Genomic DNA, 17936 nt, shown 5'->3' on the forward strand with positions numbered 1-17936 from the left:
ATCAAATCATTAAGGATGCAACGGGGGGTACAAGCTCCCTTCTCCCTCAGGCCAAACCTTGTCGATATGTTTTTTCAAACGTAGGGCTCAGCCCTTTTGACGTACCCCAGCGACAGGCACTTATACTCAGGGCCCGCAGAGGTCGCAAGCACCGAGAGATAGGAGGAAGGTATCCTTTCGGGCCACCCACTCATGGCAATCCCGCAGTTCCAACAGCAGAGCTACCAGGTCAGGGCCGGGCAGAGCCACTTCAGCCTGACGCCAGCAGGGAGTCCAACCCCCTTCCCAGTACCTCTCCCAGACTAGGAGGCCGCCTTCTCCTCTTCAGAGATGTCTGGCAGAATTCAATAGAGGATATCTGGGTGAAGGAGGCAGGATAGACTTAAACACGCTTCCGCGAGATCGCTTCTTTCTATCGCAGCCACCAAAAGACGCAGCTATGGCTATAGGTTTTTTTGTGGTAATGGACTATCTCCTCAACGCAGGAGTAATCGTCCCCGTTCCCGAGCAGGTACGTTTTACCGGCTTTTACTCAAACCTGTTTGTGATACCAAAAAAGGATGGCTCATTTCGTCCCATATTAGACCTCAAAAGGCTAAACAGATGGGTCCGCTTACGCCATTTCAGGATGGAATTGATTCGGTCAGTAATTGCATCTATGGAGGATCAGGAATTCCTATGTTCCATAGATATCCGTGATGCCTACATACACGTCCCCATTTTTCAGGGACATCAGAGGTTTCTGCATTTTGCTGTCCAAAAGCAGCATTTCCAGTGTGTGGCCCTGCCATTTCGGCTGGAAACAGCCCCCAGAATTTTTACAAAGATTATGGCAGCGATGGCCGCTATATTAAGGGTCAGAGGCATAGTACTGGTACCATATCTCAACGATATTCTCGTCAAGGTGCCCTCCTTCGCTCAGGCCCAGGAAAATCTAGCAGTAGTTTTAAACACGCTCTCCCGGTTTGGTTGGATCATAAACGGGGAGAAATCCCACCTAACGCCAACACAACGCCTAGAATTCTTAGGAATGGTAATCGACAACCGCCGATCAAGGGTCTTTCTCCCAGAAAGAAAGTGGATTACCCTCCAACAGGGAATTCGCTCTCTGTTGAAATTCCGGCTTCTATCCTTTCGCGCTGCCTTGAGAGTCCTGAGAAGAATGGTGGCAGCTTCAGAGGCAATACCCTTTGCCCTGTTCCATTCCAGGATACTGCAGAGGAACATCCTCTTTAAGTGGGACAGGTCCATCTCTTCGCTGGATCGCCCCTTCCTCCCTTACATTCAGACCAGGGAGTCCCTCAAGTGGTGGCTGACCTCCCCCCTTGTTCATCTGGGACGGCCTTTTCCCCCTGTCTACTGGCAGGTAGTAACTACAGATGCCAGTCTCCTGGGCAGGGGTGCGGTATTCCGCCACCTGACTGTCCATGGACGATGGTCGAGGCAAGAATCCTCACTATCTATCAACATTCTAGAACTGAGGGTGGTCTTTCTAGCACTTCTACATTGGGAAAGATATCTCCGCAACCAGCCAGTCCGGATTCAAACGGAAAACGCCACGGCGGTGGCATAAATCAATCACCAAGGGGGAACCAGAAGTCCCCGGGCACTGGCCGAGGTATCCAGAATCTTCAACTGGGCAGAAACCGCAATCCCGGCAATTTCGGCAGTTTACATTCCCGGCACAGACAACACGGCCGCTGACTTCCTCAGTCGGGAGGGGCTCGCGGCAGGGGAATGGTCTTTACACCAGGAAGTGTTCCGTCAGATATGCCAGCTATGGGGGACTCCAGATGTGGACCTCCTGGCATCGCGACAGAACAGAAGGGTCAAAGATGGTTTGTCTCAAGATACCGCGATCCTCTAGCAATAGGGATCGACGCACTGGTCATTCCCTGGACACAGTTCAGACTCCCTTACCTCTTCCCTCCCCTTCCTCTCCTGTCCAGGCTGCTAAAGAAGATCAAGGCGGAAGGAGTGCCAGTCATATTGATTGCTCCGTACTGGCCCAGGAGGGCCTGGTTTGCAGAAACGATCAATTTTCTCACAGGCACCCCCTGGAGACTCCCTGACAGACCAGATCTCCTGGCTCAGGGGCCGTTTTACCACCCGAATTCTCGGTTGCTCAATTTGATGGCATGGCCGTTGAAACCACAATACTGAGAGCAGCGGGTTTCTCGGACCGAGTCATTAATGCAATGATCCAGGCTAGGAAGCCTTCCTCTTCCAGGGTCTATTATCGAGCCTGGAAGGCCTATTTTGGCTGGTGTGAGTCTAATCACGTCACACCTATGCCCTGTTCCCTGCCATCTGTCCTAGCTTTTCTCCAGGCAGGGTTAGATGACGGTCTGGCCCAAAGTTCCTCAAAAGGCCAGGTATCTGCTCTCTCTATTCTTTTTCAAAAGAATTTGGCCTCCCGCTTACAGGTTAAGGCCTTTCTGTAAGGAGTGGCACATGCATCCCTTCCTTACAGATCCCCGGTGGCTCCATGGGATCTTAACTTGGTCTTGTAAGCCTTGACAGGTTCACCCTTTGAACCCCTACAGGAAGCTCCCATGTCGTTGTTGTCCTGGAAGGTGGTATTTCTCGTAGCCATCACCTCTATTAGGTGGGTTTCAGAATTAGCGGCATTGTCCTGTCGTCCTCCATTCCTAATTATGCACCAGGACAAGGTTGTTTTGCGGCCTCCTCCTAACTTTCTTCCCAAGGTGGTATCGGCCTCCCAAGGTGGTATCGGCCTTCCACCTGAACGAGGATATAATCCTTCTGTCATTTTGTCCCGCTCCAACTCATCCTCTGGAGCGTTCTTTGAATAAGCTAGATCTGGTCAGGGCGATAAGGATCTATCTGGCCAGGACCGCTCCTTTCAGGAAGGCGGGCTCGCTCTTTGTTATCCCCAATGGGGTGAGAAGAGGCCTGCCGTCCTCTAAGGCAACAATTGCCCACTGGATCAGAATGGCAATTCTGGAAGCCTACCGGGTAAAGGACAGGGTGTCCCCTGCTGGGGTTAAGGCCCATTCAACCCAGGTGGTGGGTGCCTCCTGGGCGGTATACAACAGGGCAGCAGCCATGCAGTTGTGCAAGGCTGCCACATGGTCGTCCGTGCATACCTTTTCAAGGTTCTATAAGGTCCGTACCTGTGCTTCAGTGGGCGCCAGCCTAGGCAGAAGAATCTTGCGGGTGGCAGTGGTGAGTTCTCCGACCTGAAAGAAGTTTGTCTTTTCCCACCCCAGGGACTGCTTTTGGACGTCCCACGGTTCCTGTGTCCCCCAATGAGACGAAACAGAAAACAGGATTTTGGTTGCTTACCGTAAAATCTGTTTCTCAGAGTCTTCATTGGGGACACAGCGCCCTCCCATGATTTTATTACGTGTAATGAATATATGATTACTTACATGTTCATGTCTCCTCCTACTGCTTTATCACTAACTGATTGTCCTACAGCCGGTCGGAGGGGTGTATACTGTGGAGGCGGAGTTTACATTTTTTTTCATGCATAGTGTCAACCTCCTAGTGACAGCAGCACACACCTACGGTTCCTGTGTCTCCCAATGAAGACTCTGAGAAACAGATTTTACGGTAAGCAACCAAAATCCTGTTTTTAAAGGCCAAGCGGCTTCTCTCTGCCTTCTGCCCTGGAGTGGCTGGTATATACATGGGACCCATCTGTCGGACTAGTCGCCTGTGTAGCTTGTTGTACGGCGGCTTTTAAAGTATGTTTTTCTCTGAAATGCCGCTGCATTTCGGTGTCAAACATTCTTGGCTGATATAATGCTGTCAATTACTGATAAATGCTGCATGATCCATATGCAGCATGTATCAGCTGTGAGGTTCCCTTTTAAAGGGAATCTGTCACCAGGATTTTGCTATGTTATCCAAGAGCAGCATGATGTAGGGGATGAGATACTGATTTAATCAATTTGTCTCTTATTAGGGTGTGTGCTGCTGTTCCAGTACAATGAGCGTTTTATCAGCATGAGATTATCACTACAGGACAAGCTCCCGCCTGCATCATGGTCAAGCCACTCCCCCAACACTGATTAGCAGCTCACTGTCAATATACAATGTACATAGAGAGCTGTGGCGTGGGAGGGAGTACTTTTCTGAACTCTTCTACATCTAAAAACTCTGATTTTATCACAACCTCTGCCCCTAGTAAACAAAGTGATACATCGCTGGAATCAGGGTCTCTTTCTCTGTTATGCTTTCAGATGAGGTAACAAAAACCTGGTGACTGATTCCCTTTAAGAAAAGAATCGGTTGAAACCTAATTAAAGAGAATTCTCACCAGGACAGATTTTTTTTTCTTTAATAAGGGATTGTACTGCATTTAGAACTCATCACCTATCCATACCGCCTATGCTACGCATTGTCCGCCACATAGTGCATAACAAAGCTGTTATTGCACATATGTGACAGAACTCCTGTTCTCATGATTGGTGGGTCCCCAGAAATCACTTATTGCCTCTTCTGATGATATGTGACAAGTTGTGATTGTGGGACAACCCCGTAAACTTTGTTTTAGTTCCTTCAATAAGTATTGTTGGGTAACAGATTCCGGTCCTCACTTTGGGATGGGTGAGATTTGACTTGTTTATTGTGCTGCTGTATGAGTTATCTACATTTTCTCCTTCATTTAGACCGTCGGTGTTATTTGCCATTGGCGGTTATACATTTATGAAGGGTCCTCCAGCTGGCATTTTATTAGTCTTATTGTAACATCATTTATAACTCTCTTTTAATGCTTGTTCCATTGTGTGTCTGAGATTTTAAGGTTTTTCTTCTTCAAATATCTTTCTGAAATGAAATTCTTTATTGCTGAAAGTCTTCCTGTTGCTTCTAATGATAGTTTGTTTTATTAGAGCCGAGCTGTAAATTTCCTGGTCTTTATATAGTCTCGCTGTTTGACCCTGAATAACTAGGACTTTAAACATGTTCACAAAACCCTTTAGTGATTCTGTTGGAAATTCTCAGGCTTTCTTTTATCCTTACCAAAAAGATTAGTGCTGTTCTGCAGATCAGAAATCGAAGATCCCCGGTAGACACCATTAATGTCAATAGGATCTGTCTGCGTCCTTTTAGTTAGTCAGTGGATCAGATACAGTGGACATGGCTCCAATATAATAAGCGGAGCCTCACACAGCAAAACCAGTCCTCCTGCTTTGCGCTGATGAGCGGCACAGACCCTCTGTACGTTGAGTTTCTAGATTGGCTTCTTGTGCAAAGTCATGTGACAATGCCTTTTAAAGGGTCAATAATGACTTTTAGGATTGCTACATCCAATGGATTCAACTAGAGTTCCTTTCCTGTAACTCTCTGTAAAGACTCTCTGCATATTTAAATTCTCAGAGGAACATTGCCTGGCCTATAAGTCTCCTTACGCTGACTTGGCGCTCTCCAAGGAAAAACTTTGTCCCTTAAACAGAATCCATGACACTAGTGTGAAAACAGTCTTAAAGGGCTATTTGTGTCAAGTATAGTGTGGCAATACCACAAGGTGCACAAGTAGGTTACCCAGACCCAAGTGAATAATAATAAAGTAACTTGGCACTCAACTGAATTGGCCTTTTTAAGTGAACTTTTTATTTATGTGCAGTCCTACAAAAAGACGTTTCGGTCTACACTTGGCCTTCGTCAGTCTGGTAATTCAATTAGATGCAATATATTCCATAAGGAAATGAGGAGAGGTTCCCGCTGGATTGCTGAAGCAATTTGCCTGTGGAAGATGTCTGTACTGAGACCGGTGTAAAAATATACCTATAGAAAATGTCTGTACTGAGACTGGTAGCAAAAGGCCCGTATGGGGCATATAATAGTAGCTTGCAGGTGAGACCGGCAGCCTAAGGCTAATATGGGGCTTATAGAAGTAGGCTGCAAGTGTGCAGGGCTGAACGCGGTGTCCACCGCAGAGAGGAAACCTTTTGCAAAGAGTTGCTTTGTAGATATTGGCTTGTCGGGGTATTACACCGCTGCCCACTGTGGGTGCTGGGTGTACCCAGTTGATCTCTGCAGTGATGTTTCTAGAGTTCTGATTAATAAGCAGATTGTTTGGTGACAACAGCTGGTTATTATGGTCTTGAGAGGTGGGATCCCATGCAATCAGCTCTTTGTAATGGTAAATCTCAAGACAGTACACATTGGACGTCCATATTCCTAATAAGGCCTCTTTCACACATCCGTCTGTCACCATCAGTCAAAATCCGCCGTTTTGCTAAAAAAACGGATCCGCCATTTTTCTTGGCGGATCCGTTTTTTTCCCCATTGAGTTGCATTACCGGTGGATCTTGACGGATGGTCATCCGTTGGATCCGTTTTTATACGAATCCTCCAAAAAAAATCTCTCTCCCCTCTCTTTTTCCAGGCACGGTTTCCTTTAAATTTCTGCCTTATCCGGATCCGTCAAAATAACGGTCCGGTGACACTCGTTTGTTTCAATCAGCCAACGGATCCGTTTTCCGCGATTTTGACGGATTTCAACTGAGCTAAAAAACGGATGTGTGAAACAGGCCTTAGCTACTTCTATTGCGATTATACTCAACACTTTCCTTTATCTCTGCAGGACAGAGCTTCATCTCAACCACTTGGCAGACAACAATGTGTTTGGCATTACATCCAAGGTAAGCAGTGGGGGTAAGGGCTCGTTTAGATATAAGGTTTCATTTTTTGTGTGCTGTGGACCAAAGAACGACAGCACGTGGATCAATCCTAGCCATGGTTCCAGAGAAGGCAGCGGCTGCACCCCTCCGCGATACAGACGTGCACGTGGGGCTGCACTTGGGGTCAGTCATGTCCAGTTTCAAACATGAACGGCCCTTTTTTTCATATGGCCGCCTGAACGCAGCCTAACAATGAGACGTGTGCGAATATTTCCATCTGGGACAAAGGTTGAAGCCGGCGTTGTGACAGTCCCCTTTGTTGTAACCTGTCGCAGCTGAGCAGACTCCGCATATGGGGCATTGCAGGCGTAATTGGCTGTTGATGTAAGTATCCAGCGTGATGACGTGGTGCATACGATAACCTTGTATCTGATAATCTATCAATACTCGTAGTCTGGTCCTCGCCTTATTCAGTGTCATTGTTCAGGGCTGATTCAGCTGCTTATTTCCAAAATGAAACCGACTGCACGCAGAAGGTGACATTATCTAACATTGCTATTCTAATGTATGGACGGATGTACGTTACGCGACATGGGACAGTGTAAGGCTAAATAAGTGATGCCGACAAATTGGTTCAAACAATGCAGATACAGGGATAGAGATGCTAAGACCATAACCAGTGATGCACCATTATACAGGAGATATAGCTATTGCCCAAAGCATCCTGTATATTGGGATCCATTGGATTGCATTGTGGCGTCCACTGCTTTGAAGGGCAGAATAGCGCTGGATACAAGGCCGTGCTTCTGAGGAAAATAGGATTGGAATTTGGGATACAAATTTTCTAATGTATGTGTGATCTGAACCTTCTCTGTCTGAATCCCTCAAAAACAGGATTCAGACAGACTTTCCAATGAAGACACAGGATTTTATTCTTCGTTTGCAGGTTTCCCTTACTTTTTTGTCTTCTGGGACTAGTTACTGTTTTTTTGCGCCATACTTCTAAAAAATGGCACATATGATTCAGGACTTTAGCAAGTCAAAAATTGGCTTTCTTACTGTCTTGAACTGTTTTTGCCACTTTTGACGCCAAAAGTTGCAAAAAAAAAAAAAAAAAAAAGCGCCCCAAAATTCTGGTATACTGGAGGACTGGACTGGAGTTGCAACAAATTTTGCAACTTTTGAAAAGTCAGTTGATGAATTGGGTGAAAACATCTGGAGTTGCTAGATACTGCCTACAAAGCGGGGAAAAAAAAAAACAGGCAACCACATATAAAATAGACTTAAAAAAAAGGTGCAAATAGAATAATGAATTGGGTGCAAAGAATTAAAAAAAAAACGCAAAAAAGAGAGGCCAAAACTGGGCGCAAAGGCAATGGGGAATCGAGGCCACTGACTACAATGATACAATTGAAGTTCACATGGACTTGGTATGGGCCCTTTGTTCCCAACAGTGTCTGTCCTTTCTGACATGTATAAGAATGCAGTCTATTATATTTCCGTAGCCGACTGGAAACATGGAGGCCATCGGAAATCAGCACAAACTGAGTCCTTTTGAGCTCACTTTGCCATTGCAGTCTGTGACGTCATTTGTGGTTATGGTTGGTTCTCGGAAAATGAGAACCATAGAGCATACCGTAAATGTGACTGTAAGGATTCATGTTAAAGCTTGGAAATTGGTTATAAAGGCTCGGCCTTTAAAGCTCCTTTTAAAGGAGGTGTTCAGCATTTTTTTTCTGTTTTTTTTTTTTTTTTTTTTTTTTTTTTTTTTTTTACTATTGTCCTAAAAACTAGCAGAGAGGTACGGTAGATGCTAACTAAGAAAACTGCCTGTTCTACTGAGATGCCGACTCAGAGCGGTCACTGACAGCTCCAGCTGCTGCCCATCAGCAGAGCAGCTCTTCTTCTTCCAAGCTTCTGTCTATGGTCCGTGACTGCCGATGCCCTGCTGATTGACAGCCGGCTCCACACAGAACTGAGCGGAAGAGAGTCCGCTGCTCTATCCATGTGACATCAGCGAAGCCGCTAAATTGCCAGCAGGAGCGGCACTGGACAAATCAGGAAGGTAGTTGGCAATTACTTACCTGTTATTTCTTAGGCTCTTAGTAAAAAAAATTAAATAGTCACAGATAACAGATGTATTAGACAAGTGCATAAATGACAGTCCTCTAATAAAATGCTATTGAAAATCACCTGGTCCATCACTGTGGGGTAGAGCGAAAGCACAGGTCAGTCTACATGAAAAAAAGCTTCAGTATGAAAAATTGCAGGAGCCAAAATCGATCCTAAAATCAACTTCTATTAATGGAGGCATTGAATATAATTGCATAAATAGCCCTGTCATTATGGGGTGTCATAACGTATTCTTTACCCAACTTCAGACGTTTCATTAAAAATCCCCGAATCCTAACACGTGTATGACGGGCTGCTGCACATACTGTATACTGAGAGAGAAAATCCCCGCACCTGAATCCAGGATCCACCCTGCCATGCTGGCATTTAATATCTAGTAATAAAAATGTCTGCGCCTTCCTGATGCGAGGACCTGCTGTCCTTTTTCTTCCGAAGCCTCCCTGATCCATATTCAATGTTTTGTACAGGGTGAAGACAAGCAGAAGTCGGCCCAGCTGTTCAGCAAACTGCAGGCAGCTATGAAGATCCTGGGCATCTCCGCCGAGGAGCAAAAGGTCTTTTGGTTAATACTTGCAGCAATTTACCACCTGGGATCAGCCGGAGCCACCAAAGGTATGAATATTTGTCCTAGTCGCACGGCAGAATACGGATACGACATCTGTTCCCATAATGTGACCTCATAAACGCAGCAGATTTGTAAAATGAGCCCAGTGATTGTAGACACACTTGTCTTAGCAGGCAAAATGGAAATATAGCTAATAATATATAACCACACACTGGGCTGAGAAATGATGAGGATCTAGTTATAGCTCTGGGGTGTATTGCTATATACAGGTAACTATAATGAGGGCTGGAGTGAGCCCCCACATTGTCAGGGTGAGCTCTGCTGCTTTACATGCTGAGAACTTTGCTTGAATATAATACAAGCCCGCGGCCTATTATTAAGATGACAATGGAGAGATGAAGACGCCTTAATAACTAGAAGAGACTTTATAATTGGGATTTGAATGAAAGCTGCTAAATTCTGTAATATCAGAAAATGACTGCTTTGTATAGGACAGACAGCAACATGATAATGAATGAAGGGCAGCAATGTGCAGGGGGAAATCACAAGGGAGAACAAATGGATTCGATGAAAGGGGCTGTCCGCTTTATATAAATAATAGGAAACTGCAGTAAAGTGTGATCATAGAATGTTAGTTTTGGAAGGGACCTCAGGGGCCATTGTGTCCAACCCCCTGCACAATGCAGGATTCACTAACCCATCTCAGACAGATGTCTGTCCAGCCTCTGTTTGGTGGTGGTTGGTGATGTCGTGCTAGATAAGGTATAAGCACCCTTCTATCACAGCCCTTTGGTCTTTTCTGTGGTACCATACGGATGCGAAACCTGGACGGTAAAGAAATAAGACAAAGAAGAAGAATCAACGCCTTCAAAATGTGAATCTATAGAAGGATGTTACCAATACCATGGATGGCAACAAGAACCTACAAATCAAGTTTAAACCAAATCAAGCCAGACATGTAACTTGAAGCAGTGATCACCACGCTAATACTTGTCTACTTTGCTCTCTTCGTATTGTGTGTCCAACCAGTGGAGAAGGACATCATGGTTGGAAGAACGGAGGAATAAAGCGAAGAGGAAGACCATCAACAGACCCTAGTGGACCTATCTAGGATCACACAAAATCGATCTTCAGCCCTCAAGTCACTATGGCTCAACATTGTCAAAAAATACATTGATCACACCCCTGTAGTTAATGCAGGTCATCTTTGCTCTGTGTATACAATGGACGCTGTGTTCTTGGTTTGTATACATTGAATGATGGTGACTTGATCATTTACTTGACCGTTTCCTCGCGTGTTCCCACTTCGATGCAAGCTCTAAAACCCCTGTACACAATGGTTCGGCTGCCCAGTTATCTCCTCGGACTCAGCCATACGCGTGGGACGCTTTGTTTGTCAAGCACTCCTGTGTTCTCTGAGAGAGCTCCTGGCATCCCTGCCGTCATCTTATCTCTTCAGCAATAAAAGGACCAGCAGTCCGAAATTGGGCATGCCAGACTCTAATCTCACCAACAGTGGTCTGTCAGGGGGCCACATACACCTTTTGTTGGCTGATCCTGTCGATATTGGCAGATTCAGCCAATGTGGCTCTGTAGTGTATTCCCATCTCCAAGATCCTATCCCAATATGTAGTAGATGTAATAATATTGGCAAATGCCTCCAATTAGAAATGTAGTATATTTTTTCTGATTTGCTATGTCTATGGCCTCATGTGCAGGCACTGCAGGACCTTAGGTATCCATGCATCCGCTGATGAAGTGAGCTAGTTGCTAGTGGTCATATCCATGGATACCTAAGGTCCTGCAGTGCTTGCACATGAGGAAAGCAACATAGGTTATCAGGAGAACTATACTACATTTCTATTTGGAGGAATTTGTTAATATTATTATTACACCTACTACATATTGGGATAGAACCTTGGAGATGGGATTTCCCCTTTAATGTCTCCAGTACTTCTTCCATAGATTCAGGGGTATAAATCAGTAAAACGCTTTCAATATCTGTATAAATTTGGAGATATACAGGGGTATGCTTGGAGCCTGTATGGGGACTGTATTATAGATTGGTGCAATATAGATCCATTCTAGTTCCGCCGATGGCCATTGCTGTTTAACTTGGCAGCCCTGTCATCTAGAGACAGCGTTTCCTATGGTGGAACATTTTTAGGACACATGAGAAGATGCAGGTAGGTGATCAGTGTCTTTTGGTGGCTCCGTCCTCTTGGCACCCTTCATTGGCATTCCCTAATGACAGCGAGGCAGATGGTGTACAGTGACTTGTGTCTGCAGTGAATAACCCATGTATAACCTTCCCTTCCCCCTGCAGTTTCAGATGTAGATGATCTGGGTAACTTGGTTTGATTCTTGCCGAGTTTGTGTCTCGATTTGAGCTCTCTCGTGTGCACTTCTTTCCCATTCTCCATCTGCGGATCACATTCTGCTTTTCTGTATAGCATGGAGCATGACTAATTCCAGCCAGGCACCGAGCCCTGGAAATAAAGTCACGTCCAGCCTCATAAGAATGGCTTGTCACCACCACCACTCCATCACCTCTGCCTAAGCCTTCACGCCACCACAACCGTATTATCTCCTAGGTCTTCACGCACTTCTGAACAGATTTTGTTTTTTTTCCTAAACTAGAAATACAGGAATTTAAATGGTGGCGTGAATGTAATCGCCTTACACAAAGCTCAGTGTGAAAAATATCAGTAATGTCAGACACAATAACAGCTTTTTTTTTTTTTTTTTTTTTAAAAAGGGCTGGATTTTTTTTCTACACCAGCCTCATCAGGTCCAAGAGATCTTTTGAAATGTTCATTTTAAGAGTCCAACTAGATCTGTACTCCAAAAACGGCAATTAAGGTATAGGGCAAGGAAACTTGGGGGGGGAAAAAAAAAAAAAAAGGATTACAGAGCTATTTTGAATTGGACATTCAAAGTAAGGACACCAGTCTCATCAAGTCCAAGAGAGTTTATATTGTAAAATTGGTTAGTAGATACACATTGCATAGAATTGTCAGTTGTAAAAAACCTGCAACATGTACTTGTGTTTTTTATTTTCGACCACTAGAGGGCAGGCTGAACCAAGCTTTGGGTGAGCAGAAGCCGTAGTCTCCTTACTCTGTTGAATCTAGAATGTGGCCATCATGGCAGCTAAAATATATCATTAATCCTAAAAGGGTATCTACTAAAATAAAACAAAAATATGTGTCGAAGTCCGTACACCAGTCCGGTTATTGCCTTTGTAGCAAGTTGATTAAAGCAAAATATCCAGGCAATGTGATTTTATAAAGTCTATTCTATGTCGTGAGTGCGCATTAGTGGGAGAAGCTACCTTTTTTGCCTAATAAGCCATGTTATGCGTAGAAATTTCCATAAAGCTGTTGCTTTTTATTATAGCAGCTTGATGGCACTTTTTTGTTGTGCCCCCCCCCCCCCCCCCCCTGTTTTTGGACTATAGGCTCCATGGTGCCAGGTGGTGCCACTCTTATACTATCTATAGATTATGACACTTCTATTTCGGGATAACTGGTCGGCCATCATCATCTTCTTGACAATATCCACTTAATGTTCTGGAGTGAATAACATGAATGCATGCCTTTCTGCAAGCTATGCACAGCATGATTTAGTATCCGGTCTTGTCCATCTAGTAGTTCTATTAGTGCACTTTTTCTATGACTTGTCACATGTTAACAGCCGGCTCCAGAATATACTTTTCTAAAGTTAGATGAAAATCAGTTGTTTGTCCTTAGGTTTGCTGTCTAGTGCATGCGCCCGTGCCATGTGTTGTGTATATTACAGAACAGCTCCTATCAGATATGACGAACCTTTGGTTCCATTCCTGCCCATATTCTGTTCTTCAAAGGACCAGGAACATCTGGTCTTCCCATTTAGATATAGAGCCTGAAAACCGGACTCATGAGGTCCAGCAGTAATCCTACTCCTCAGCTGCTTAGTTTCAGAGAACTTCTTACACGTCTTGTAGGTTTAGTACTGGTCCACGTTCTTAAACCTTTTATCTGTTGCTAAAAAGAAGGGACAGAACCACTCATCTGAGCTGCTCCTCTTCGGGTGTGTTCTGCTCCGCTGGTCCTTGGGCACATGCACAGCCATGCACATACTACTATACTTACTAAGAGCCCATACACCAGTAACTCTGCCCGTCCAAGGATCAGCCCAGCATAGTAATCACTGCCGAAGGGCCATATCGCTCAGCTGAGTTCTGCTGCCCCTTCCTAGCATCGTTTTAATGTGTGGTCCCCTTTTAGATCTTTGCTGATTAAAACTTATGACATGTCACTATAACTTTTGAAAAGTTTTCTGAAACTGTATGTATGCTTTAAGGGTGTTCTCCTGTCATATGATATTAAAGAAGCTCTCAAATGAAAGTTTTTATCCTGTGAATAGTGATGAGCGAGTATACTCGTTGCTTGGGTGACCTCAGAGGTATTTTGCCGTGCTCGGAGATTTAGTTTTCCTCGTCTCAGCTGCATGATTTGCGACTTGTAGACCGGCTGAATACATGTGGGAATTCCCTAACAAACAGGCATTCCACACATGTATTCAAGCTGTCTACAAGTCGCAAATCATACAGATGAGATGACAAAATCTAAATCTCCGAGCACGCCAAAATACTCGGAGACCACCCGAGCATGCTTGGGAAAACCCGAGCAACGAGTATACTAGCTGCCACTACACATTGAATGTAGCTACATTCATTGTTTCCATCCGGCCACTATCGGAACATATGGCAGCTGATCAGTTGGGTGTCTGAACCCATCAATGTGATATTGATGACCCATCGTGAAGATCAGTCATCAGTATCATAAGACTAGACAATGCCCTAAAGAATTAATTCACAAGTAAATATTAGTCCATCAGGATTTATGACCCATTTGAAACCTGACTTAAGAACGCACAAAACCTCATATGTGGGCCTGCGCTGGTTCTGTAGGATCACCTTCTTTGGTGAGTTCCTGTAAGTGATGACTACAATCCTAATATTCCTATCTGTATTGACTGGAGCTGTTCTAACAATATATATATATATATATATATATATATATATATATATATATATATATATATATATATATATATATAATATATTTCTGATCATAGGTGCTGCTTTGTCAGACAAATAGACAGATATTGATCTAGTAATCCACAAATCATATCATTACTATCCACAATGAAAAGTTGTATGTAATATAACTGTAATCCCCAAAGTTAGAATATGTTCATGTTAAGGGTGGGCGAAGTCTCCTAATCTCAGTGTATGTGGAAATGGAAATTGATGCATTCGTAATCCAGTATGACTGCACTTCTGTCGCTGCAGGAGTGATTAATAGGATTATTTATTAGGGTTTTATTTACAGATCATTAGCGAGAAACGTGAAGATGATGATGGATGACATATCAAGGAGCTAGACCTCTGAACTCTTGTTGAAGGCGCCTTATGCTTTGGTGCGGAGATATTCATTTATGAAAGTTTTTCTGCTTTCTCCACATTTTTTAACATAAACGAAGCATTAACTAAATCTGTCAGCATGAGGACGTCGGAGCCATCTGGATGAAATTGTGTTCTGAGAAGGCTGCATAATTATTTCACCTATAACTCCTCCTGTCGGTGCCGATCTAGCACTTGTCCATCATGCAGCATGGGGGGACGTGAGATGTAATAAATCTGAAGCTAATTACTGGCAGGGGACAAAAAACGATTAGTAACAAAAGTACTTGTAGGTAAGAGAGTCCAGCTGTACACAAGATCTTCTCCTGGTTCTGAGAGGAACTTGTAGGACTTATCTGATACTGTCTGTCATCCTAAATGGACTTTAAGGGCTTGTTCGCTCGTAGCGAATGAATTGTGGATCTTCTGCTGCAGGATGGAAACTTGCGGTGCTTTACGCTAGGAACATGGTCTATTAGATTTTACTAAATACACATACTGCATAAATAATCCATGAGGTGCTAATTCTACATCCGCACCATGTTAATTTATGCCATGGATTTCCCTCAAATCAGCAATAAAATAAACATGCATAGATGTGGGTCCACAGCGCATTAGTTATGTTGGGACATACCATAAGACCTTATGTGCGTAGCCGTATTGTGTCCCCATTTCAGCAAAGGTCTAAGGGGTAATATTTCTCCTTATGGAGCATGATATGCCTAACATGCCAGGGTAAGGAGACTTATAGGCCATGCAAGGCTCCTGTAATATTTCATCAGATGCATGGAGATCTACTCTCCATAAATACCCCTGTATATGGCACCCAAGGGAGTATGGTAACAGTCAGACTTGGAGTCTTTGTGGCTACATGCCACATGGCTGATATTGGGTCAGTTTTACATTATATAGTCTCTTGAACACTGCAGTGTAAATGAGGCTGATCTCCCTGTTAGAACGAGCTCATTGATGGACTCTGTGTTATCTGATCAGCCCACTCCGCATCCAGCAATGTGCAGGGAAACAAAGCGTGCAAAAGCCAAAAGGTGCAACATTTTTAATTAAACCAAATTGCAAAAATGACTTTTTGCCCAAAATGCAAATTCTCCATATCCGTTTAATGGCAAATATTTAAGGTGCCACCTACCCAAAACACAACGTGTAAGTAAAAGGTGTACAAATAAATGTGCAATAAGAATACAAATACTTTTTTAATGAATCACAAAATACTGTTTATTAAGACCTAGAACAACATACATTAATCATGACCCCATATTTATTAGGTAGCTGTTGGTTGAACGATTCTTCGGCCGATCTTTCTGATGGCAGCCATCTCTGCTTTCTCTCCCATGTCCATCAGGCATTTCCAGTTTTGGACTGCCATTCCTCTTACTCTCTAACAGATAAGTCGCTGGCAGTGAAGCCTGTCGTCGGCTTTCTCATAGAGAACACAGTAGCGCTTGACCAAGCGAATGCTTTTGTTATCTCTATGAGAAAGCCGCCATCAGACATCTCTTCTGGCGGCTCATCTCCGGGAGAACAAAGTGATTGGGCATGTCTCATTTTGGACTACCAATCAACATCTCCCCAAATATATTAGAGCGTCAACCATATCCATCAATATCGGCAAGTGAGGCCGACAGTCTATAATGAATATGGGGGCTTTAGACTAGACCTAATTCAAGTAAAAAAAAAAAATCAAAATTTCTTCACACAAAAACACCCCAACTGGGAAAGCAAAATAAATACTGGTACGTATGCGATTGAGACCAGAAACTCAAAGAATGTTTAGAATAGTATTAGTAATTCCTGGCCAAAATTGTGAACAGCTTTCAACTTTGTAAGTGAAGGCAGCCTGGCAACTTACGATCGTCCTGCAGCGATCACACAATACAATCTGGTAATTTGGCAGCACCTATGGTCAGTTCATTAGGTCGCTGTGTTGTGTGTTTGTACAGACTTTTCTCGCAAACTGTTCTGTCTCTTTTTATAAAAATCCTTTGTATCCGGAGCTGTAAACCACATAACAATTAGACTTTTGTGTGTCTGTGTTCTAACTGCGTGTTTTTATTTGCATGTTGCATGCTGCTCCGTTGCAATACAGAAGGAGATGAAGGTAAAGACTCGTTTCATCAATCTCTCTTTCATATCACCTCCAAGTGAATTTGTTCCTTCCGCCGTGTGTTTCTATTCCTGCCCGGTCTCCCAGTACCGGTCACAGTATGACAGCGGTTTAATTGTGTCATTGTCGTATAGACACTGGAGTTTCTCATCTCTCGTGCCTGTGCCTTGTCGCGGTGACTTAATATTGTTTCATCTTTGTGTTTCTTAGACTGTCTGCCAAGAGTATTGTCACTCCAGAGCTGGCATCTCTTCTGACATTTCCATACAGTTATTTTCCATTTTATTAAGGGCTCCTCACGTAACACAGAATACAGCCTGTAGTCTATCATGTCCATATATTACAAATATATACCATAATGGGGATTTTCTAACATTAACTATTTTCTGCACAAGTGTATAATGAGTGAGGGTCCTGGGATAACCTCACGTGAAGAGGCTGAGGTGCTAAGGCTGTGTCTGAACCCCAGCATTATTGTACCTCACTTGGTCAGTAGCTCATTTTTTGGTGTCCCCAACGTTTTAGAGGGGGAAGGAGGAAGGCCACTGGAAAATTCATAAATGTTCAATAAATGAGAGTCCCATCTCTCAGAGCTCGACCGGTCTGGTGCCCACTGTTGAGTAGCATGGATACAAACGCTCATCTCTCTAAGCTCACTTCTATGAGATTCCTGAAGATAAGTGTTTTAGAAGGTCCTCAACTTAGAGAGAACTTGTCTTGGAAAGTGTCATCTGACCTGCAGTCAGGATGTGTAGAGCAGGAGGAGCTGATCAGATTAATGGGAAATGTTTCAATATGGCCTGTATTTTAGTCAGTCAAATCCATGGTGATTGTATGCAGGAGTCCACTGGGTGGTCCTACTAGTGATTGACAGTCTGCCCTGTATTACTGTGCTTTAAGAGATAACTGTCAATCACTAGTAGCTCCACCTACTGGACTTCTATAAATGCAAAGCCCAGGGATTCCAATGAACTACCAGTTATATTGCATGTTTTCCAACAAACTGATATATCTTGCTGAGCTTCTCCTTCTCTTTACAATGCTGCTGCAGATGGGACTCCATGTACAACG

At 43.9% G+C, this 17936-nt stretch overlaps 1 protein-coding gene across 4 annotated transcripts in view; it reads left to right on the forward strand.

The window, feature by feature from the left end:
• MYO18A (myosin XVIIIA) overlaps positions 1-17936 on the forward strand; it is a 410894-nt gene that overhangs the window by 179564 nt on the left and 213394 nt on the right. For 3 of the 4 annotated variants that reach the window (XM_073565477.1, XM_073565479.1, XM_073565480.1), the window contains 3 exons: positions 6560-6617; positions 9197-9341; positions 16848-16859. In XM_073565477.1, coding sequence (XP_073421578.1) covers positions 6560-6617; positions 9197-9341; positions 16848-16859 — 215 coding nt within the window. The remainder of the gene's footprint in view (positions 1-6559; positions 6618-9196; positions 9342-16847; positions 16860-17936) is intronic. The other variant, XM_073565478.1, reaches the window with a different exon arrangement.

This window comes from Dendrobates tinctorius, unplaced genomic scaffold (genome assembly GCF_039654945.1).
Source record: "Dendrobates tinctorius isolate UK_male_01 unplaced genomic scaffold, ASM3965494v1 ptg000016l, whole genome shotgun sequence".
In the NCBI taxonomy this organism is placed as follows: domain Eukaryota; kingdom Metazoa; phylum Chordata; class Amphibia; order Anura; family Dendrobatidae; genus Dendrobates; species Dendrobates tinctorius.